Here is a 23,330-nt window from a genome sequence, read left to right on the forward strand (position 1 = left end):
CCAAAGCGTATGCAAAATTCTTGTCTGAAGTGGCAAGAGTGAGTTTTCATGATTTGGATCTTTGTAAAACTGTGCTGGACTACAGTGGCAATGACCTGGCATGAATCGAAAAGGATCAGATGTATTCCAGAAGATTATGATTTTATTTTTTTCTCCTTTCTAATGTATGATTATTGTTATCTCCTGGATATATTTGTACATGAATTTGAAGCATTTCCATCTTTTGCCATCGGATATTATTGACAAATGTGAATGAGAAAGCAATGATCTGATGCAAAACTAAAACCAGGATGGAAAATTGGATTGACACGGTCATAGCGGTTTTCATGAAGCGTGTTCAAATAGCGCTCGGAGTGGGTGCTAATTGTGAACCCCGCTACATCGTACTGAGAGGTGCCTCCATTTGTGTGTTTTCTTTTTTCACCTCATTTAGCAAAATGAGACGAGTACCTAACGAAGCCTCCACTCTGCACACAATCGTATCACGTAGGCTTCCGCTCAACGCTCCGCCGTGTGCCGTCTTGACCACGCTGCCGGCATGACTTGGCATTCTCGGGAGCGCCATACGCAGGTTTACTTTCTGAGAAGCACGCCCACCCGCCGCCGTTTCTCCGCTCGGGCGTTGCCGAGCAAGGCTCTCGAATGTTGGCCTTTCGTGGTCCGTCGAGGTTAAAGCCTCACCTGCCTGCAGAAAGACTTAGCAGCTGCAAGGCAAACTGGTAGTAAGTCGTATGTAGCTAACTACATATATGTAAATATAATGAGCAAGATTAACAATCGTAATGGTCAATCTAAAGAATTCATTGTATTTACTCTCACGATCTCAGGCGGAGTTAAAGAGGTCAAGTGGATCCGTCTCCATCTCCCTCACCATAATCTGCTTACGAATACGAATACGTAACCGTAACTCCAACTCAACTGAACTTTGTCTGCTAAGGTTGGAAACACGGTCGCGTTTCGCATCCGTCTCAGTGCACAAAATGAGCACGTTGCGCAAGTCAATCTAATAAGCGTCGCAATCAACGAGGACGGGAAGCCGGCGCCCTCGTCGCTCTGAGGGGACATCTGCGCCTTGTTTACCGACTGCCACCTTCTGCCCCCGCTCGACCTATTGTGTCACCGAGGGGCTATATTTCAGAATAAAAGTGGGCGCATTAGCGGCATTCAGGGGCGCGCAGACGTTTCCTACAAATCAGCTTTCCCTTGCACACAACCCATTTGCGGCAATGTACCCAATTAGCTTTGTGGCGCACATCCTGCTGGTGCCTCGCAAAGCTTCCCCGCCAGCTTATTTGTTTCTGTGCTACTGAGTCCAAACTTATTAGCCTCCTGCGGGGTATTCTTTGGAAAATGGCATCTCTTTTTTTCTGACTCATAATTCATAGAAGAACTTAGCAAACATATTACCGCAATCGTGGGCAACAGCGGAGGCCTCATTCATTTGTCAGAATGGTTAGAAGCATCATTGTACGGGCAAGCGTGTGCGGCCTGATGGCAGTCGGGTTCAAAACAACAAAATGAAAATTAAGAAATACATGTAGCGTTCAGTAGCCGGCCGGTACGGAGAGCCGCTGAGGGCGGTGGCTGTCTCCGCCTCTTCTTGTTCATGTGCCATCATCGATATTCTACTCGTGCTGAGGCTGCTGAACATTGATTTGTCATGCGGCAGCAAGAGCACATGTTCGACGTGCAGTTGACATTCGGTAACACACGGACAGCGTCGCGTGCGCCGCCGGTGGGCCGCATCAGGTACACTCAGCCTCCACCTGCTTTGTGACTGACCTGAAGCTGCGCGTACATGCTAGCCATTGCCAGATAAAAACCTAGTCTCACTTTTGACTTTCTACCGTCAACAAAACACGTGAGAGACGGAGGAGGAGAAATGCTGGAAACAGGCGGTGGAAACTACTTTTGTCTTGGACGCTTTCCAGATGAAATCTTGGCTCATGTCAGATGGGAAATGGAGTGACGATTTGGGAATTCCTCTGTACTTCCCACTCTTCCAGAAATTCATTCAAATCTTTCTCGCAAGAGAGCGACAGGAAGTGGTGACTGTCCCCGGAGTATCGAGATAAAGATTTTGACACAACTGCTTTTAGCAGGCGTTTCAACCCCGTAGAGTAGTAGTAGTAGTAGTCGTATAAGAATAGGCCTTTCTACTCCTAGTGGAATGAATTCACAGAAATATCCACTCGACGAGTCCTGCGTGTCCGCTGGCTTCGAGGTTCGTACCGGAACAAGAACTCGGTTCTTGGACTGAGACGAGGTGGCTATATTTGGGCAAATCACAATGAGCAAGTTAAATCTGCCTGCGGATTTTTACGACAGGACTCAGTCGATGCTTTCTTGCGCGCACTCAACGGGTGTGTTGAATTTGATTTGCTTCAAAGTTGTATTGAAGTCTCAAATTAGACCAAAGAAAAAAAACTAACAAAGAATAACCTGAGCGCCGTGGACAGGGTTTACCATCATAATGTAGATTTCACGAGCATGACAGAACTCCGGATTCATTTTCTATTTACTACTCATAAAAAGGTGAAAGGTGGGCGAAAACGATGCTCGGTATATTAGTTGCTCATCCCGCAGGACCACATGCAGAGCCTGGTTGCATCATCGTTGATAATTACTGTGAGAAATCGTGAACATGATCAGTCTTTTCACATAGATGAAAAGCACGAGTTATCACAATCACATAATTAGAGGTCATCTGAGCAAATTTGTCATTTCAGAAGTGCGCATAGTGACGTGTAGCCGACAAGTAGCTCGCGGTTTCGAAAAGCTCGGTGACCCCTGATCTGAAGATGTTCACAATCAATATTTGGCAATAAAAGTTCCACAGGTTCGACTGCGCGGAGATACCGACCATTAAATGTATTGACGTGTGCCGATGGCTACAGATGTGTTTTAGGAGTCAAAGGTTTGCTCTGACCAACCAATCAGAGGACGGAAAAACGCTGACCCCTGACATTAGGCTGGCAGCGCGAGGACAAATCTGAAAGCTGATCGCTTCAAGAAACTGTCCTGTTGCTTCTATCGTTTACATGACATAAACCAGCACTACCGATTGTGAAGGTCCGAGGCAGATTAGCTCGACGTGGCAACACATAGAGGCTGAAAAGTGATTGGACGACAAAACATTTTCTCCCTGCGCCTGTGTGGTGCTTCTCCGAGCGCTCTGCTCTCCTCCCACGTTCCCCAAAAAAATACATGCGAGGTTCATCGAAGACTGCAAATTGTCCTGAGGTGTGAAAGGTTGCGTCTCGCATATGTGCGCGGTGATTGGCTGGCGACCAGTTGAGGGTGTGGCCCGCCTCTCGCCTGGAGTCATCTGGGGTACGCCCCAGCGCACCTGTGACCCGACTGAGGATAAGCAGTGCAGAGAAGGAAATGAAATGGAACAAATATTCCAATGTACTTTGTAAATGTAGGTCAGCGATTCTGCCGGTGCTTGGCCAGCATGATCGAAAGCAGCACAATCTGCGTATTATGAATTCATGATTTGATTCAATTCTGGGTCGGCCGCATTGTGACACGTCGAGCTAAAGAGGAGCGCAAAACCACTCAGGTAACCTAGTTTTAGGATTCTTGGAAATGCTGATTATGTCACTCTTTCATGACACTGAGAGCTTCTTACCCGTCTTTTTTTTTTTTTTGTCTTATGCAAGCCAAAACAAGACTTTATGCAATATATGGTCGCTTGTATACCTCTGTCTCACCTTGAACCCAGTCGTGACATCAAACGAAACTGTGTCACCGTACGTAATAAGACGAAACTCTACAAAAGCCAGAGAAGTTACAACAGCACTCTTTCTTGTGCGATAACGCAGGTAATGCATCGTACATTATATAATTTGTTGCGTTCCTTGAACTCCTCCTTTGTCGAGACTGATGCAAAAAAAGCGCAAGAAAAAGCGATGTACCGCACATTGAAATGGAATCCTTCGATGCTCGATAAAATGAGGACTTGCGTGACATCCTTCACGATGACAAATGTACGTCTTTGACTTTCGCGGTTTCACTTCCATTGTGATTACCTGCCTACATAATTCAATCTTGACTGAAGGTTTAAGATTGAAGCAACTATTTTTGACACGTGCTTCCACTGTTAAAACTGTATTCTTTAGGTTGTGATTTGATCATTAGTTTTTCTTGGCGTGGCATTCGAGCCACATCTTCATTCAGAACATTTCGTGCACTAAGTGCGAAGACAATTCTCAGAGAAGTTCTCATCGTCTTCCTATTTTGTGGACTGCTCCATCTTTGGGCATTTTGAAGCGTGTGATTATTTTAGACTGGCTTGGATCGGGAACTGTTTGCCAGCGATAGCAGTTACGAAGGGGAAAAAAAATACAACGCATTGTTCTACTAAGGAAATTGACTCAGACACTTTCAATGAGTCGTTTTTATCTGTCGCCGTTCATTTTCCTTTCCTTAGAGTTTGTGAACTCCTGCTAACAGCACTATCTGCTGAAAATAGATCCCCCCCCCCCCCCTTCACCAAACAATAGGTTTGCTCAAACATAACACTATATTAAGTCTAGATTTATCTTGTCTACGTTTTACCAAAGAAAAGAAGCGAAAAAGGAAATGCTTCTTCATCACTTCCTGTTGATAATGAATGTTGTTGCTTTCTGTTGCTTGTCTTCTCGCGCTAAAGCGAGGTACACCCATAACGATTTTGACCATCTTGGCCGATTTTTAAAATGTGACAGATCCGGAAAAATGGCGGGCTCTTACCGCTCTTACTGTGCGAGCTGTCAACAAGACGGCCAACACGGCGGACCACACGCATAACCGTATTTGCGAGTCTCCTCCCCCAAAGTCGAGGTCTGTTGTAGTGCCGAGACTGACCCGTGAGGGGCGGCGTGGTGCCGCAGTGGACCGAGACTGAGGGAAAATACCAATTTTTTCCCAATTAGAATTGACCGTTTTCCAAGCAAATCTGGGAGCAAAATAATCACTCTTAACGCACCCCACACCGCTTGATAATCGCTCAAGATCGTACCTTTGCTGACGTCAATCGGAAGTGAGGAATACGCTCACATTTAGCCCGATCATCTACTGTATCGTAACTCATGCCAAACGTTTTGTTCTTGACTTTGATTGATTACAATACTGAACTGAACTGAAGAAAAGATGAATTAGCTCAACAATATGAAGAGAAAACAAATGTATGATCATATATTACAAAACTATTCCTGCCGCATATTTTTGTCGCACAGCACACAGAGAAGCAGACTGAACATAAACCGAGTGAGTGATAGCGGGGCAAAGGATCTCGTCGCTCTTGAGCTGACTTTAGGGGGGGCGCCGCGCCCGGTGCCTTGCTTAACAGCCTCTCGGCAGTGGTCAGGATTCACACCAACAACTATTGTAAGTTTTTCTCTGTCCCCGGGACGTGACACACCAGCGCCAGAATCCAAGACCTTACATAACAGACGAGCGACTGCCGCCTTTGTGTGAAAGGAATCGACACAATTAGGTCATTGACTTCCAGCGAGTTGGGCGGCGCGGCTGCCTGCAGTCTGGAGGAACGTCTCCCCGTCGTCCCGCTGCTCTTGCTCCATTGGCTGAGAGCTGTGAGGTCACCGAGAGGGCCGCCCTATAAAAAGGCCCTCTCCCTCACATCGGTCAGACCAGCCGAGAGCGATCCCGCTCGTGAACGGGCTCTTTTTTCAAACCTCGGGAAATATCCACCGCCGGCATCTCGCCATGTGCCGAGGACTCGAACTGCTGCCGATCGCCTGCCTAGAGAGGTGAGCCGCTGTCCTTCTCATCCGGACGACAAATAACAAACAAACAAACTGTGTCGCCTGCAAGCGCCTTTCGCCTCCCTCTGCATTTTGACATCTTTGTTTCATTCCCTCTTCGTCATCACAGGGCCAAAGAGCTGAAAGCTCTGTTTGGGAGTTTGCTGCACAAGTCGGATCACGGCATCCCTGTGCAGCCCCATAAAAGTGAGACTCAGCGGTAAGGCAGATCCACCTCATCTTTACGTGGACTTTTCACGGCTTAACCTTTTTTTGACTTACGTTGTATGTTGCTTCCTTTGTCCCGCAGTGTTGACGAGCGGCTAAAATGGAAGGAGTCATTTGAGAAATTGCTGTCGAGTCAAAGTAAGCGCGGCTTTTGCAAAGTCATGCGATACTCTCACTGGACACAACATTAGGTGCACCTGCGCAATCCAACGTCACACGGGCAGCCGGTCCGGCTTTTTCTCGGCGCCCTCTCCATCTCTCATTTCAATTTACTCACAAAAGAAATCAAATTGCATTGTTTTTACCGTTGTCTCCGATTTACAAGATAACGTCGCCCGATTTAAAATACAAGCAGTAAACTGCCGTTGCATATTGCATGTGGCTATCTCAAGTTATGGAGAATGATTCTGATTATTATTCATAGTAATCATAATCATAATAAGAATACGCACTTTAACACTGATCTGAGGTTTAAATTAAATCACATGCTTTAGACAGTTTGTACTGTAACACAACAAAAAAAAAAAAAAATATATATATATATATATATATATATATATGAAGGGGCAAAAGGGCTTGCTAGCCAGTTGTAAAGTACTAGCACGTCTATTAATCGTAATATTAATTGGGCATCGCTTTATATTTGTATTTATTATTTGTTGTTTATTTTGTTGTTAAGGTTTATAGTGATCATTTGTTTTAGTTTGATAATTAAATCATAAGGTTGAGATGACTGTGTGACTTGTCTGTTTGTTTTGACGCCCAATTAAATAAAAAAACACCTCGATGGAAAATGAATTAAAAAAAAAGAATACCAGCGAAACAAATGAAGGGAGGAAAAACAATACGAGTACTACGGGGGGGGGGATGCACATCCAAAAAGGGAGGAAGGAAAGGAGGATCATTTCTGTTATAACACCATGTATGTTTATTAATGGTTCTCAAGGTGAAGTGAGTGGCACCGCTGGAGGTCACAGTGCCCTTCGCATTTGCCTGTTTAAAACTAATAATCATAATAATTTGCCTATATTATTGCCTAACGGGTGAGCCGGTTTATGTCACTCTGCAGTGACATACAAAACAAAGGCTGCTCTTACGCTAAGAATGCTCGATTTTCCGCGTCGCTCTCCGACGGTGTTATGATGGTTATTATCGCGGTTTTACCACCGCACTGCATCATTCTGAGAGGTGCTTCCAATATTTTGCCTTCCTTCTTCAGATATGAGAGGAGAAAAATAGCACATACACCTTTCGGTATGAGATGCGATGCAGTTTCGTCTTTGTCGAGACACCAATTATATGCGGCTATTGTGACGGATGTTATTTCATTGCGCGGAACTAACCTTGTAGCTGTTGATTCCGAAAGGTCACGACCTATGCTAACTCGAACTCTCTCCTCTTCTTAGATGGTTTGTGTCTATTCAGAGCTTTTCTGGTGTCGGAAGTCAGTGAGGAAAATATTGCCTTCTACTTAGCGTGCGAAGACTACAGGACGACTGAACCCTCGAAAATGTCCGTAAAGGCCAAGCAAATCTTCGAGGAGTTCATCAGCACCGATGCACCCCGAGAGGTAAACAACAGACACCCCAAAATGGGCACATCAGTTCGGAGGTGAGTCCTAAGAAGTCACTGATTGTGAACTCCTTTTCCCCTGGACAGGTAAATCTCGATCACGTGACGAAAGCCATCACCGGCGAGAACATCGAGCATCCCACCCAGTCGTGTTTTGATCTGGCCCAGGCCAAAATTTATACTCTGATGGAAAAAGACTGCTACCCTCGTTTCCTCAAGTCCTTGAGCCAGCAGAGCGGACAAGACCGGCGAAGCGACTTTATCGAGAGCTGCGCAGCCGGCGGCCGGCAGATGTGATCCTTCCGCCGGAGGAAATTTGTAAGCTATTGACGCCGAGGCGAAAGCGATACGCGATACCTGAGCCGAGGGGTCGCGCGGCAGGTTCAGCGGACTGGAGTCCCAGCTGAAGGACGGCGAGCTGGGAGGACGCGCGGCGAGCCGCTCGTGAGGAGACGTGTGACGCGAAGTCCTCGCGCAAGCCTGACGGACGCACTGCCACTCCGCTTGAAAACAATGTCGTGTTGCTGTATTCATTTATTTATTCTCTTTCAACTGAATGTGTATTGATAATGGCAAAAAATGGAATATTTGCTTTCTAGCCGTTTAGTGAAACTGTCTTTTTTATTGTTTTTATTTACATTTGAAATGAAGTGCACCAAACAAAGGGAGGCGTAAATGTCTCCGGAATGTCGTGTTGTTGTGAAGCCGTGTGTGGCCTCTTGACTTCCACTTGACAAGCAGGTGACCAAATGACTTGTTTTAGCCAATGAATGGAAGAGATTCGCGCATCCACATGTTATGATGCCCTGAGAATCGTCATGACTCTCATGAGAGGGCGATTAACGATGCACGATGTTTACTCCTTAGATGGTAACCGTGCGTGTGGAAGGTAAAGTCGATGCCACTTGAGTTGTTCGGGACTCCGACAGACGACGAGAGAACAAACAACAACGTGCAACAATTGCTAAGTCAGTGCTTGCGCGAGACGTTGTCAACTGAGAACACGAAAGAAAACAAATGCGCCACCTTCGCCAGCAGCGCCTTTTGTAACGAGGAAACAGAAATGTTTGAAATGGGGATTTCACTGTGAACAGGTAGTGTTTTGACCACATTGCCAACTTTTTGCTTCAACTTCTCAGAAATAAAATGGAAAAGAAAAAAAAAAAAAACAGTTTTTGTTTTGATCTGGTCATTGTATATGAAAAATATAAATAAGGGATAAAAGCTGTTTTCTCTTCAAAGGATATAAGCGAGTTCGCAATCATGGCCATAGCGAGCCCAGACGGTCGACTGGATAGCCCGGACATCAACGGCGTATCAAATCGGGTGTTGTTACTAACTTTCAGAGTTGAACCAGCAGCTCGCTCTCTTGCTGCAGCGCTACCCGTCGTCGTCGTCAAGGTTGCGAGTGAGCTGAAGCTTGTCCCAAGTAACTTAGGATGAGAGGCGGGCCACCTCCTGGGCATAACCATAAAACATAAACCGGCATCTTACGACTACGTTTGGCACGTTTCAATGAAATTCATTGAGGAAAACAATTCCTAATAATAAGTGCCATTTGAAAGTCTGCTCTGCGCTTCAGTTGCACTTCTAAATATGAAGATTAAGAATGCAAAGGGAAAGTGGGGTGTATTTATGTGTATGTACTTTGTCATTTGGTGCTTCGATTGTCTAAGCGGGCAAACGCCACTGATTGCTGCATGTTAGGCTGAGCCAAAGGTTTTCGGGCGGGGTGGGTGTAAATTGCCTTTTTGGAAGCATTATAATTATTGGTTAGTGCCATGACCACTCGCCACTGTCTACTACAAATACTTGGTGTTTGTGTTTTTATGAGCATTTTTCTACGCATCCTCAAAGCAAATATCGTCATGGCGGTGTTGTAATCCTCAGGTAGCAGGGCAAAGGCAAACACGCTCGGCGGGTCCTTTGGCCGGTCTTCGTTCCGTCACTTAAACAAAGTTTCCCGACAATCGACGTGTGCATGCGTGTGCGTGTGTGTGGGCGCGAAATGACTAAGAGGTTGTAGAGGAGTCATTTTCCGCTGGTGTTAACGACTGCGTCTGCGCCTCCTCAGGGCCCGATTGCCCGAACGGGTTTCTTTCTACCTTCGCAGTCGGAGGGCGCGTGGGAGGCAAGCGGAGAAGCGCAGCTAGCGTGTGACGCTCCGCGGCGCAACGAAGGAAGGAGGCGCTGACTCAGGCGGTGAGCGGCTTGCAAGGAAGAAGACGAGCTCGCCTGCGCACGCCTCGCTAATTGTCTCCGTAGTGTCTCGCCTCCTTCGACCAGCGCGGCGGATGTTAACATCGAAGATGAGCACGTTTTTCGTTCTTCGGTAAATGCAAAGACACCGACGCTAATTGCATGATATGAATGACATTATTTTCCCGTTGACGACGGAATGTTCTTTCCCTAGCATGTCTCGATGTATCTCGCAACTACAGGGCGTGCAGTATTCCTAAAGCATCCTCACCTTTAAAAGGCTACAAAACGGGCTGTCATTTCCGTACGTGTTTCCTGAATCGATGCAAATACCAGTAGTTACAGGTTAGGTTAGGCGAGGCGTCGGTTAGGTCAGGGTGAGGTTAGGCTTAGGGTCCTGCCTCTGCCTCTGCCACTCTGTTCTTATTCATCGTTTTCATCAAAGATGTAGTCTGATGTAAGATTCAACAATTGTTCTTTGTTTTCCAAGTGGCGCGGTGCTCGATTCGCCGCGGAAGACGGCGCCGCCAAAGGCAAGTTGGCGTGCTGTGATAATTGCATCGAGAAGGAAACCGTCAGAGGTGGCAAAAAGTACTTACGCTCTTGGATTTGGGTAGAAGTACGGATCGTGAGAAAACAAATAAAAATGCCCCGGTAAGAGTAATGATTTCATTCCTTAACTTTGCTAACATTTTAAGAATTAAACACACCTTACTTGTGTGTGTTTTGTCCGACGACACGGCTCATTCTTGGAGCCGACAACATCAAGTCATTCTCTTAAATAAGGCCACGGACGGGAAACATCGTCCTTCATCGTCCGAATCTGTTGCATCATCGTTGTTAATGTTTCTCGAGTTCACGTGTCGCTTTTCCGCCCTAAAATTCCCCCAAATCTCATTCAGTCAGTCAATCGAGGTCTCCAGTGCGCTTGACTTGACCTTTCTCTAACGAGCTCTTTTTTTACGTCGCGTCATCGTCGGCCAACTTCAGAAAAAACAGTAACTGACTTCTTTTGATCAAGGAGTCGAACATATTTGTCTTTTCCAATGCAGTGAAAGTGAAATGTCGTCCAAAAAAAAAGAAATACTCAAGTAAGTTACAGATATCTGAAAAATGTACCGTACAGTAAAAAAAGGTATTTCTACTTTGTTAGTCGAGGACGCTTGCTTAAATAGTAAACTCCTTTGGCATGAACACATGAGCTGTCTTGTTTCATATTGTGGAAGCGTCAAGGGGATGCAGGCGACACGACCTTTCCCCACAGGCGATGGAGCCCGACCTCGACATCTGCTCCACGTGGACTCGCGCCTCGCGGGTCGCCGTGAGCCGCCGTCCTCATTTTAAAAACTCCCTTTCCATTGCTAGCGTTAGTAAAAGCGCTTGAGTGTATAAGCGCGGTGTGAAAACAAAGAGCCGCATTCATGGCTAGCAGCAGGTTACCAAGGAAACGCAGCCTTGCAGCTCACACAACCGTCACCTTCTTGTCATTTCAGTGGCTACTTTGTTCATTGGTTAAAAACAGTTGATCACCAAGCCTCATCAACACTGCTCCGATTGTAACGATCCCAACAAAGTGCTCTTTTTTTTTCAACATCGGGTAGGCATTGTTCCTTTATGATGTTAGGACACAAGGTAGTCGCATAATCCATCAAATACGCCGACTCATCACCACAGGAGGCGGGCAACATACCGCATGTGTGCTATCAGTATGGAGGTACGGGAAACACAATGTGAAGCGGTTTCCTCCACTTTCGCTCAGGGGACAAAATGAATTGTAGATCATTAGAGTCTCGTCCAGGAAGTGATATGCAAAAGATCGAAAAATATTCATTTGAAAAATTGTCCTCGCTCGTGATGGAGGGTCAGCCATTAAACTGCCTCCGCGGTTCAAGGGACAAACTCCGAAAGTTGTGATTTTGGATTTCCCATGACCGCTGTGACCCGGAGTAGCTGAGTAGATCTGAAAAAGACAGCTTCGTGCAACATTATTCATCTTGCTTTACATTTGCGCAAAACATTCATCCCTGATTTATGCTAATCATTTTGAGCAATTATTAACAAAACGAGTCGCTTTATTTGTGCCGCAAAAAAAGCTCCCGAAATACGCATGTTGACATTTCACGTGACTGACCTGTGTGTGTGTGTGCGTGTGTGTGTGTGCGCGTGTGCCGTCAAGCCCGGTTACGTTGGGCTTGAGGAGCTTTGCCGAGAATATATCCTCCTGCGGATGGCAACAAAAGTGAAAATGAAGGAATTCTGAGACACACGCAAACAAAAAAAAGGGGATGAAATGATTCGCCTGTTCGAGGTGGAGGGAACTCAAAGCATTTGGACTGGGTCACGATTTTTTACGACGAAAATATGGAACGATATCAAGTTGTACAGTTTGTATGTATTTGTACTGCATTTGTTTTTTGTTTTTGCCAACGAGAATCTGTTCTCAAATGGCTTCCGTAGATCGAGAGATGAATAAAGAGACAAATAAATAAACGACGAAACGACTAATTACGTATAGAATGAATTGATTCGTACAATGAAAGCCAGCCAAATCTCGTTAGATCACCCGCGCCGAACTTGGCGCAACTGGCGCACGTGGCTTTGGTCAGTCTCCGTGGCGGGTTGGTCGAGTCAGGCTCCGTTCCAATCTTGCGAGCAGCTTGAGAACTGCGAACTCCCCTTGAATTCATTTGCTGACTCGAAGTTCGAAGCCCCGCCCCAACTGAGAGCTTCCTGACGGCGACGCGTATCCAGGAGACTTTTCACGGTTGAGCTTAATTGAACGTCCGGCCTGCATCGCTTTGTTTGATTTGGATCCCGGCGGCGCTGAGTAAACTTGCGAACGAGCGGACTAAACGCCTCGTGACGTACATGTGCTGCACTTAAAGTGTCAAAAGTGCACCTCCGAGATGAACACGCTGTCTCTAAGAGGTTTTTTTGTTTGTTTTTCTATCTTTCAACAAATTGACTGTTGAGGCTTTTGAGACAGATGTAACTAAACACGTGTACATTATGCATACAATGTAGGCATCCCACTTCTGAAACCTACGATCTCCACTCCACGATAAACGACATGATGGGATGTCCTACGTTCATGGTATCGCGGTCCGCCACTTCTGTAATTGCACCGAATCGACTGCCGGCAATCAACGGGTACGTTAGCGTAGCTTGCGAGCCGCCCGAGACGGCCGCGGTCTCAAGGCTCAACCTTGAGGTCGGCTCACGCACGAGCTCCGAGATTGTGAGGCAGAGCGCCGAGATAGTTAATCGGGTCGCAACCTGAAGCCGGAACCAATCGAAGGAGCGACCGGTCGAGATGAGCGCTCGCGCAACGTGGACCCCCCCAGTCGTGCCGCATTACGTGTTTACATTCGAGCTATACATGACTGCAAACACTTCCGAGTACGGCGCGTCGCACAATTCGACCCTATGTAAGGACTTACTAAATAAATAAGCATCCACACCGCTCTGACCTCGCGTGCAAAGGGTGAGGTGGACAGATTCATAAGGAGATCCGGACTGAACAGCGTGGGACGCTGTGGGTGGAAATAACAGGCGACATAGATGTCAAGTGCACGTAACGTAGACCCTCACACGTCGACGGGGAGAGCAGCGTCGGTAATAAAGCCGAAAAGCGACGAACACCTATTCAGCAATTAAGCCTTGTAGAAGACAGCGTGTTCTATTTGCTAGGAACTTCGTGCACCCAAAAGATGGTTCTCCGCATGAGTCATTCACATGGGAAGCCGAGAGAGCGGCGGGCGGTGCGCTCTCAAAGGAGCATCTCCAGAACACTTTGTTCCCCAGGGAGGTGACCGGGCCTGCTGCTCTTTTTGACCTTCATGATAGGCACACAAAAAACAAAAAGAGGGCTTGCATGACACGGCTGCTGAACAAGCAAACGGCGCGAGGAGCTCGCGTCACTTTGCCTGTTAAAGACCATAGAGCTCTGCTGCCATCTGCTGGTCAGAAAGCGCGTGGCACGGAACAGAACGACGCTGGATAATTGTGGAGGCCACATCTCGGTCCGAAAATGACTTCTTCGCTATTCTTATGAACCGTGGACGCAGATTTGTTGTTTGTTTCCTCTGTCGGTTTGCGTGTTCGCCTGGTGCCTGCCTGCAGGTTGACGCTCACAAACAGAGTCCATCTCACCTCTGACCCCAATCGAGACGGATGGATGATTCCACATGTTGGTTTCCAAATAGGAGAACGGTGAGGCGATGCCTAATTCATGCTTCCTTTCATAATTGTTTGCAGTAATGTCGAGGAGGTTCACTCAATAATGTAATAACCCAAATAGGATCTCTGCATTACTGCAAACACCGAACACAAATCGTGCAACGAATACTCGCGTGTCATCAAAGTGTTTTCTTCACAAAATAAGCAGACGTTTTGCGAAAGATCGTTTGTCTGGGATCTGATTCGATTGTGCACTGCAGTTGTTTGTCATGAAGTGTCTGATCAGCGTGGAAAATGGTTCGCTCGATTTTCAGCGTTTTGTTCTTTGTCAGTTCTTCCCTACGTCGCCCTCGTTGCAATACTTTGTTTGCATTTGAATATTTCTTAAACATAGCAACGTATACTATCAGTCTCCAAATATATTAATAATTCTATCATCAGTGGACTATAAGTGACTGTAACCTTTTAATTCTTGCCATGAGCTTTCTTTGCCGATTGGCTGGAGGAAATCACATGATTCTACATGGCGGCGTCTATTTTTGACTTCCATTTAATTTTTCTAAATGTTTGAATGATGTCTGCCATCATTTATTTCTTTTGTATTTTTAATGTGGATTCCCAGTAATGTCGTCCTCTGGCTTTTGTAGCTCACCGATTAATGTAACCGGTGCGTTCCTTGACGAATGTGCTGAAGCTTTTTTTTTTTTTTTTTTTTTTTTTTTTAACCAGACAAACGTGTGCCTGTATTCATTTGTGTTCAGAAATATTCTTTTGAATATTGATGGAGATTGCGAAAGTGCGTCCGAGTGCGTTGTCGGCGTGTCGTTCCCAAGTGTCGCCGCTAGATGTCACTCAAAGCGACGGCATCCGCTCCCGCTGGAATTTGGCGCTTTTGCTCTTTTTCTCCTCCCGGCTCGACGGACGAGAAGCACTCGTGGCACTCGATGCGGCTGAGCTTCGAGGTAACCGCAATCTGCAGGGCGACAGCCGCGCGTAAATCCTCCGTCGTGCGTGGGGGGCGGGGCTAATGCGCGCATCGATCACCGATCGGCTCCGGTCGCCCCGCCGTCGACCCGGATGACCTCCAGGCAGCGACGCTGCGCAGAGTGACGCTCGTCTGAGGCCAAAGAAACCCGAGCGCCAAATGAGCGATGCCAGGAGTGACCAAGTATAATTTGGTGGACGACTGCCTGGATTTGAGGGTCCCCATGCATAACGAGGAGGTGTTCCAGCATGGAGTCTGCTTCCAGGCAAAGGTAAAGACCACCCGCTTGTCGTTATCGGACCTTTTAGCGCCAAATGTGGCAGTGAGGTGTTTCATTTTTTGCTATTCTTACATCTTTCCGCGCCTCGTTTGTTTATTGTCCTTTATTGATTTGTTTTTGTCCCTTATTTGTTTGTTTATTGCACGCCTATTTGCTTGCTTTGATCCATATTTCATTTCATCCCTTACTTTCTTCTGTCCCAACTATCTTCTGTCCACCAATGTTGCTTGCGCTTGTCTTTCCGGTGTGCCCGTGAGAGTTTGAGTGGATGCAGTATGGCGGGAGAGTAACAAGTGGCGGTGCCTTTCTCTGACACAATTTTCCTTTTTGGACAGTACATCGGCAGCTCGGAAGTGGCTCGTCCTGGCAGCCGCGTGGAAATAGTCGCCGCAATGAGAAGAATCAGAGTAAGGAATAGTTGGCGCCCGTGACCTACTGCGATCGCAAAGGGAACACATCGTCCGGCGGTCGATGGAGTGCGTTGAGTTCGATGCCGCGCCTTGTTCACAGTGCCGAGAGGAGCCTTGCCCCCCCCCCTTTCGTCCTCTCTGCACTTGCACAGAATTGTACTGCCTTTCGCACTGAGCGATCTGTCAGGAGCTATTAGATTCTGACTTGCTGCCTGAGGTTTGAAGAAGCAACATCTGTCCGGGCTCCCGTCCGGACGAGGCCGGTGACCGCAGAGCGATTACTTCTCACCGCAGCGTCGTCGGACGAAAGGATTTACGAGCTGTCGGTCGGCCCCGAGAGCTAATCTAACATCCCGCTCACTTCGTCGCTGAGCTCGGCGGCCGCGTCCTCAATGACACGCAGTGACGACTTCGTCCTCATCCGGGATGCTGATGCTTTATCGGCACACGGGGAGGAAATCGTATCTCCTTTTAAAAATCATTTCAATCCGAGGTTTGCCCAAATTGTCCGCCCCCGGTTCCCCAGGCACAAACAAAGAACGCAAATGCACAAGTTGTCCCAAAAGTCACGCTCCAATTCCTTTTTCTGTTTCGTTTCAGGAATCATTTGGACAAATGGGAGGCCATCAGCATCGGACAGTTTAGGCTTTGCAGTTTTTGGAACGATAGAATTCCCTTGCCCGTGCCGCACCAATTGATATCGGAGCAGCGTTGCAAAGTTTTTCTGTCCTGTTTTTTTCTGAGAAGCTTCACGGCTGTCAGTCTGCTCCAACACACCGTGCAATTTACGCCATCCGTGGAAAGAAAGGTCGCTGTACCGACTTCAGATTCTTGAGCAGAATCATTTGCATTTTCAAGCCTTTGAACAAGCGTCAGTCGGTGAGGGTCGAACTCGATCGTCCGTCGAAACCAGCTTTTGCCGGGTAGACTTTCTCTGGGTTTGCGCGAACGCCTGCTCTAGGAGTTTGGTGTATTCACCGCTGGGTTTGTCAAGAACCGCACCCCTTTGGAGAATCTTGCCACGGACGGCGTCAACTGTACAACAGCCGTGAAGGGTCTCAAACTGGCACCGGACTGCAGTCGGGGGCATCGAAACGGTTGCGACGCCGCTCCGGTGTCAATTGCCGAGTCCTGGGCAAGCGTATCGTGCTTACAAAAACTGCAACGCCTAAGCTGGGCAAATGCAAATGGCCTCTTGCCTGTCCAAACGGCAAAGAAAAGTTGACATTTGTATTTATGATTTTTCTGTTTTCTTATTTAGTGTCCGGTCATTGTGTGACGAATACGCCTCACCTGACATATTTGTGTGTTGCGGTGGATCCTCTACACGCACACACACACACACACACACACACACACACACACATTAGTGAGGCTGTGTCGCCTTCACCTGAAGGCTCATTTCATTTTTGGGCATGTCAGAAAAATTCCCGTTCCTGAATGAGACGGGTGGTTGGCGAGTAAGCGCGAATGACTGAAATGAAAGATGCATGACTGAATCTTGTGGCGACTGCGCACGCACGTCGCCGACTCGGAGACGATTTGCTCCTGATTCATCGGCGCTAACGTCACGGTCACTTGACACGTGACTATAAATAAAAGCGACGTCATTTGAAATCCTGACAGATGGATTTGAGTGTGATGCGTCAGCACGGAGGGATCAGTCCCATCCGAGTAAAAGCCTTGTCCACATAAGGACAAAGAAAATATCCTCGGCTGACTTGAATTTCTTTCAATTAATGACGTGACGTTTTCAAACATGACGTGTGAGTTCAATGACATTCCGGCTGCTCTTTGCTCTCGGGGCCGAGGTGTCTATAGAGGAAGCGCGATCGCTCATCGCGAGGGGGGGGGGGGGGGGTGAAAGTGTGCCAAAACATCTCAAGCTCCCACCGCCAAGTCTCAATTTGAAATCTTAAAAACGCTTCCGGAAGCAGAAACTGAAAGTGCCGACGTGTTTACTCAATCTGAGATTTCCTCTGAGAGGACGATGATCAAAAAACGTCCCACGATCGGGGCGATCCCGTCTCTCTTTTCCAATATATCATCTGTCGCTGTGTAAAGAGAGCTGTCCCAGTGGGAGTGCGGTGCCGCATTCATCACTCGCTCCACCACCAGCGCAATTTCTTCAAGCTCTTCCAATTCGATTCGGCGACCTCGGATTGCTAACGCCATTGTTTTCTGCTTCGCAGTACGAATTCAAGCTCAAGAACATCAAGAAAAAGAAGGTCGACATTGTCGTTTCCACGGATTTTGTCAAAGTGATCTTGAGAAAAAAGAAGGTCAAGTATCGTAAAGTATCGTTTTATTCTTGCAAATAATCAAATGCTAAATCAATGTCTCGCTTTGATTTGTGCTGGCAGCAAAAAGGCTGGACATGGGATGAGAGCACAATCACGGTGACGCAGGATCCCATATTCAGGTGCGAAGCAAACTCGAGAAAAAACAAGGGCGCCGAATCGAAAGCGGCGACTTGTTAGCTATTGAAAACCTGCAATCTGTTCTGCCACCGCCAGGATTTTTTATGTCTCACATGACGCGCAAGACCTAAAGATCTTCAGTTACATAGCACGGGATGGAGACAGCGGTAGTTTCCGCTGCAATGTCTTCAAGTCCAAGAGGAAGGTGAGTTGAACGAAAGGAAATCGTCCCAATTCGGCCACCCGTGGCCCTGTAGCTGTCGTTCCACGTGGACGAGAAACGATTTCGATGGTTCTGACGATAGCACGAGCAGCCTTTTCATCTGTAGTGGCGCGTTCACGGAAAAGAAAATGGCGATCTTTCTCGCCATATCTGCCTGATACGTACAGAGGACATTTTCCTCCGATAATTCATTCCCCTGTGGTCCCTTCACCATGGAGACGAGACACACAGCGACTTAGCTGAGACTCAATATGAATCATCCTCGTTGGACGAGAAAACGACTTCTGCGCGTGTTTGTGTTTTTCATTGCTCCGAAAGACATCGCGTCGGAATAACGTCACCTCATTGTCCGGAAAACGCTCGGTGTTCTTGTCGGGCTGCTGTGCACCGCGCAGGACGAGACGGAGCAGCTGATACGAGAAAATGATTTTGGCTTCAGGTCTCGGAAGGCCCAGCTGCTTTATTTGACAATTCTGCTGCAGTATCGATGCGGCAATAAATAAGCAAAGTCTCAAACCTGTCACAAATTCGGCAAAACATGAAACAAACACTTGCGCGATCCTTTTCTTCAGAGTACTCATGAGGGCCTCTGCGGGTTGCACTTATGGAGTGCAATTCATTCTGCCTCATTTACTTCAAGTTACGACTAATCGAGATTGTAAAAAAAAAAACATTTTCAAGGAACACTTAATTGCTAAATCAGGTTCTTCTGCTCGTTCCTAGTAAAGCAAGAGGCTGTTGTTAATGTGTTTGTTCTGCTTGTGTTTCCTACCGTTCCTTATATGGGTTGTGTCACACGTCCAGTGTGTTAACTGACACATTTTCCTCCACGTAAAGCGGAAAATCACGCAGAATTAACTGTTCAATTGCTCGTGTTTTTGGATTGCCTGTCCAGCCGCCAAGTGTGAAAATAGTTGTCTGGGAACAGGCCGTTCTGCACACCGTCATGTCACAGTGGGGATCGCTTCCGCGGTAAATGCACCGCCCCGGGTTTTTTCCGCCCGTGACGCGATCAGCGAGGCCAGGTGAAGATCCGGAGCCACTTTCGAACGACGGCTGGACTGTGGCCACCAGACTACAAAGACTAATAATATAGCATAGAGACAATATGTCTCCTTTAACATAACATCGAAGTGGTTTTTTTTCTCTTCTTCTTCCTTTCAGAGAATCTTGACTTTAGGATGCAATTGCTTTATTCTCAGCCAGCCAATTCATCGCTATAGCAGCAGAATCAATACGAGACCGGAGCTTCTCCTGTTCACTCCCACCACAACTCTTTCCGACCTCACTTTCCCAAATATTCGACCCACGGCAATCGTTTCTCCTATTTCACCTTCATCTTTCCATCATCCCTGAAAAACAACCTGCGCACAAAGACACACACTATTGTCTCCCTTCCTAGTCACAGGCCATGCGGATTGTGCGGACCGTAGGTCAGGCGTTTGACGTGTGTCATCGGCTGACCCTGCAGAAGAAAACGGACGACCGGGAGGATGAAGAGGGGAAGGAGAAGGAGCCCGAAGCAATGGCAGGTGAATCGCAAGCAGCCCCTCGGTCCCTTCCCCCCCCCCCCCCCCCCCCCCCCCCCCCCCGTCACAAATAGTTTTCATTAGCTTGCAGTGCTGCAGCTGCACTTTAGTGCCGGAGAGTTGTTTGAGTCATTGATCAAATCATCTGCTCTTGAGGATTGTACCCACTACAAGGCACTCCATACTGCAGACGAGTTGCACGCTGCCAAGCGCAGAGCACAAACACGGCATTAAATGTCCCCAAATGTGCTTGCCTTCTCTTTGCATTGTCAGAGGAGACCGACCTTGAAGCCACAACAGAGGAGAGCATAGAGTGCAACACTTCATCAGACATGGAGAGGAACAAAAAGGACATTGGAACTAATGGGACCGCAGACACGGTAAATTGTACTCGATCATTTTAGTGTCCCTACTTGTTTTTCCGTCCGAACAACAGGAGAGTTTCGGCACACAGATTTAGACCGAGTGACATTTATGGATGCTATCAGACAATTAAGACGCACCAGACGTTTTATTTGGTACGAGCGGAGAATCCGATCAGCTCCAGCTGTTATCGAAAAATACGTCTCGGACGGATGAATCTCCATCGCCGCTGTTGGTAACAGCGGTCCGTTTGGCAATGTCCTCTCCATCGCAGGGCTCCAGTGGCGGCTCGCTTCTGCTCAACTCCCCAGCCGGCGAAGCTTCCGTGGCGGCTCAGTCCGCCGCAGAGGGCCCCGGCGCTTCGGACCACCACGTCCAACTTTTGCAAAAACAGTTAGCGCAGCAGGAGCAGCAGGCGCTGGCGGCGTCAGCTCAGGTACTCGGGGCATCGTTTTAACGTTCATTCGGCTTCATTGGATTTTCCAAACATCTAACCAAACCTTTCCAACAAAGATGCACTGATGCCTCTTAATGTTTCATGCTTGATGGAAGACGACACTACACTATTTGACTGGCTTTTTTTGGTTTTGTTTTGTTTTGTTTTTTAAATACGGTCGATTTTGCTGTGCTCAGGCGCACGCGCTGCGGGGCCAGCTGTCTGTGGAGGCGTGCGCTCGAAGCGAGGCCCAGACGAGAGTCCAGACGCTGCTGCAGCAGAACACCGACTTGCTGCGGCACATTTCCCTGCTGGTCAAACAGATCCAGGAACTGGAGCTCAAAGCCGGCGGACTTGATTTAACATCCGGTGAGTGGAAGACGCTCCTCTGCTACCTTGACTCATGAGTGTCCCAACTGACCACTTTTCATTGGTTTTTCGCCAAAATGTGACTCGTCTTTCATGAAGCAGGACGAGCAGCCGAACGCGCAAATACAAAATGAAGACATTTGCAAGGAGAATGGAGCAGACGTTAGGCCACGCCCCCTTAAAGCCACACGTCCACGCATGAATATCCTACCGCGCTAATGTGTTCGCGCGCGTGCGGCTTTCGGCATAATTAGATGTCGCACTTTTATTAGGTTTTATTATAGTTCCGTATTTTTGTCATTAATGTATATTTTACTAGTTTACATTAGTTTTAAACCTTGTACAAAAAAAATGGTCTGGAAATCCATCCATTTAAATGGGGAATTCAAGGTAGCACTGTATTTCGTGCCTACTTCCTCATCATATTATTTATGATTTATTATTCGCGTGCAGTGGACCCCCGCAAACTCGCCGTTCGGATTCACCAATTTGTAGATTTCTTTGTCCATTTTTTACATTTCTTTCCATTTTTTACAAATTTGTTTTCTTTTTGTTTTTCCTTTTTTTCGAGGGGAGCCACACCCCAAAACACTTGTTGGCAATTGATCCTCATTTATTCACTAATTTTTTGTTGTTGTTTTTATGGAATTAGAACGATCCTAGTGAGGATAAGCGGTAAAGCAAATGGATGGATGGAATTATAACGGCAGTCAAGTAACCGCAGATCTTTGCTCTTCGCCGTCCGGACCGCTCCCCATCCCCTGCGATTAGCGGACGTCTGCTATTTGTTTCATCAACATAAGTGTCTCTCCTGTCCGTGCATGCGGAAGTGAGTGCTTGCCAAACAGACCTGAATTCTTAGTCCGGTCACAGCACACTTCGTCCTGCTCTTTGCTCACAAACGTCCTTGGATGTGTGTCCTCAGGGGGCTCCCAGGACAGTCTTCTGGAGATCACTTTTCGTGCACGACCCCCCAGTACGCCCAGCGAACCGCTCACCCCGTCTCCCCCGACAGGCCCGGTGGGCTCTCTGTCCCAGCAGCACCTGACCGGCGACAGCTCTTCAAGCGCCGCGGGCGGCGAAAGCGGCCCCCTCAGCCTCGCCGGCGACGCCATGCGTCTGGAGTGCTTCCGGTTCTCCTCGCGAGTTCCGGACGGCCGGGAGCGAGGCCGAGGAGCGGGCCGGACGCCCGACGACGGAGCTCCGGATGACAGCTCGCCGTCGGGCGAGGAGGTCCTGGGAGCTCTGGAGCTGCTCCGCTTCAGGGAATCGGGAATCGGATCGGAGTACGAATCCAACACGGACGAGAGCGAGGACCGGGACAGTTGGGGGCTCGGGGAGGGGGACGGTGCCGCTCGACTCTTCCGCGTGTTGAATACCGAGAGCTTGCCGGACTGTTTAGGGGATGAAATGGCTGTGTAGAAGCGCCGTTCTCGACATCGCACTCATGCGTCATCGTGCCGATGTGGAAATCATCAATGTAGCGCATCACAAAAAAACAAAAAAAATCCCTCGAGATGAGAGTCAAGTTGGGATGTTTCACGCTTGAAAAGACGTCGCGCTTTTAGTGACTCCCAAAATGTCTACGCTCGTGAATGTGACGGCAAGCCAGGCTTGAAATAGCAATCGGAACGCACGCGTGCATGTTAAATCATAAATGTAACATATGTATCAAGAATTACACTGTTCGAAGCCAATGCTACTGCTCATGTAAAAACCAATGTTGTGTGTTATGTCTTTAAGTTGAAGATTGTGTCCACATTTGGCTTGAACATTCAAGGGTCATCTTGCACTTTACTGCCGGACAGTTGAATAAACCATCTGCACGTGTGGAAGGAAATCCCAACCTGAAGTTTGGACACACTTGCGCGGCCGGCGATAAATGACAAGGAGTGCCCAAACCTTTGACCTTTGACCTGGGGTGAGGCTTTCATTCACGGGGAGGCCTTCATTTGGACAAATGGCTTTATATTTGGATGGTCGTCATGGTTACAGGCAATTGATTTTTTTTTTTTTCCGAGTGGCTCCAGCTGTTTTTGTTTGTTTTGTTTTTTTTGTTCCTGGAGGGGAAAAGGAGACATTGTTTCGCGGTGCGGCGTTTTTACGATCAAACGAGCAGCCGATGATGAATTGAGGCACGCTCTATTGGAATTGTCAGACATGTTGGCTGCACAGATTGTTTTGCTTGTAGCGCTTACCATTTTGAAAAAGAGATGAAAAGGATTCTCTGCAATTCGGAAAACCAAAGCAGAAATTCTGAGATTCTACGTCCGATGCTGATGGCAAAGTGCAAATTGTGTCGCGAATTCTGTGTGTATGTTCAATAGCGCACGTGCGTTTATTCCCGGCTGTGAACAGGTTAGGCTCCCTCCCTTGGCGACATCACT

At 47.6% G+C, this 23,330-nt stretch overlaps 1 protein-coding gene and 1 pseudogene across 1 annotated transcript; both read left to right on the forward strand.

The window, feature by feature from the left end:
- Positions 1-5,648: 5,648 nt before the first annotated feature.
- Positions 5,649-8,148, forward strand: LOC133411622 (regulator of G-protein signaling 5-like). Its single transcript, XM_061694193.1, has 5 exons — positions 5,649-5,756; positions 5,881-5,970; positions 6,061-6,116; positions 7,385-7,548; positions 7,638-8,148. The coding sequence occupies exons 1-5, from the start codon at positions 5,713-5,715 to the stop codon at positions 7,845-7,847; spliced, it is 564 nt and encodes a 187-aa protein (XP_061550177.1). The 5' UTR covers positions 5,649-5,712; the 3' UTR covers positions 7,848-8,148.
- A 5,585-nt stretch (positions 8,149-13,733) lies between these two features.
- LOC133411773 (carboxyl-terminal PDZ ligand of neuronal nitric oxide synthase protein-like) lies at positions 13,734-22,365 on the forward strand (annotated as a pseudogene).
- Positions 22,366-23,330: the final 965 nt, after the last annotated feature.

The sequence above is a fragment of the Phycodurus eques genome, chromosome 13 (genome assembly GCF_024500275.1).
Source record: "Phycodurus eques isolate BA_2022a chromosome 13, UOR_Pequ_1.1, whole genome shotgun sequence".
Taxonomy (NCBI): domain Eukaryota; kingdom Metazoa; phylum Chordata; class Actinopteri; order Syngnathiformes; family Syngnathidae; genus Phycodurus; species Phycodurus eques.

Excerpts from the sequence above, each read along its gene's own strand:
- LOC133411622 (XM_061694193.1), top strand. The coding sequence starts at position 5,713 with ATGTGCCGAGGACTCGAACTGCTGCCGATCGCCTGCCTAGAGAG. Across the intron at positions 5,757-5,880 it reads CCGATCGCCTGCCTAGAGAG|GGCCAAAGAGCTGAAAGCTC; the intron begins GTGAGCCGCTGT and ends TCGTCATCACAG. Across the intron at positions 6,117-7,384 it reads GAAATTGCTGTCGAGTCAAA|ATGGTTTGTGTCTATTCAGA; the intron begins GTAAGCGCGGCT and ends TCCTCTTCTTAG.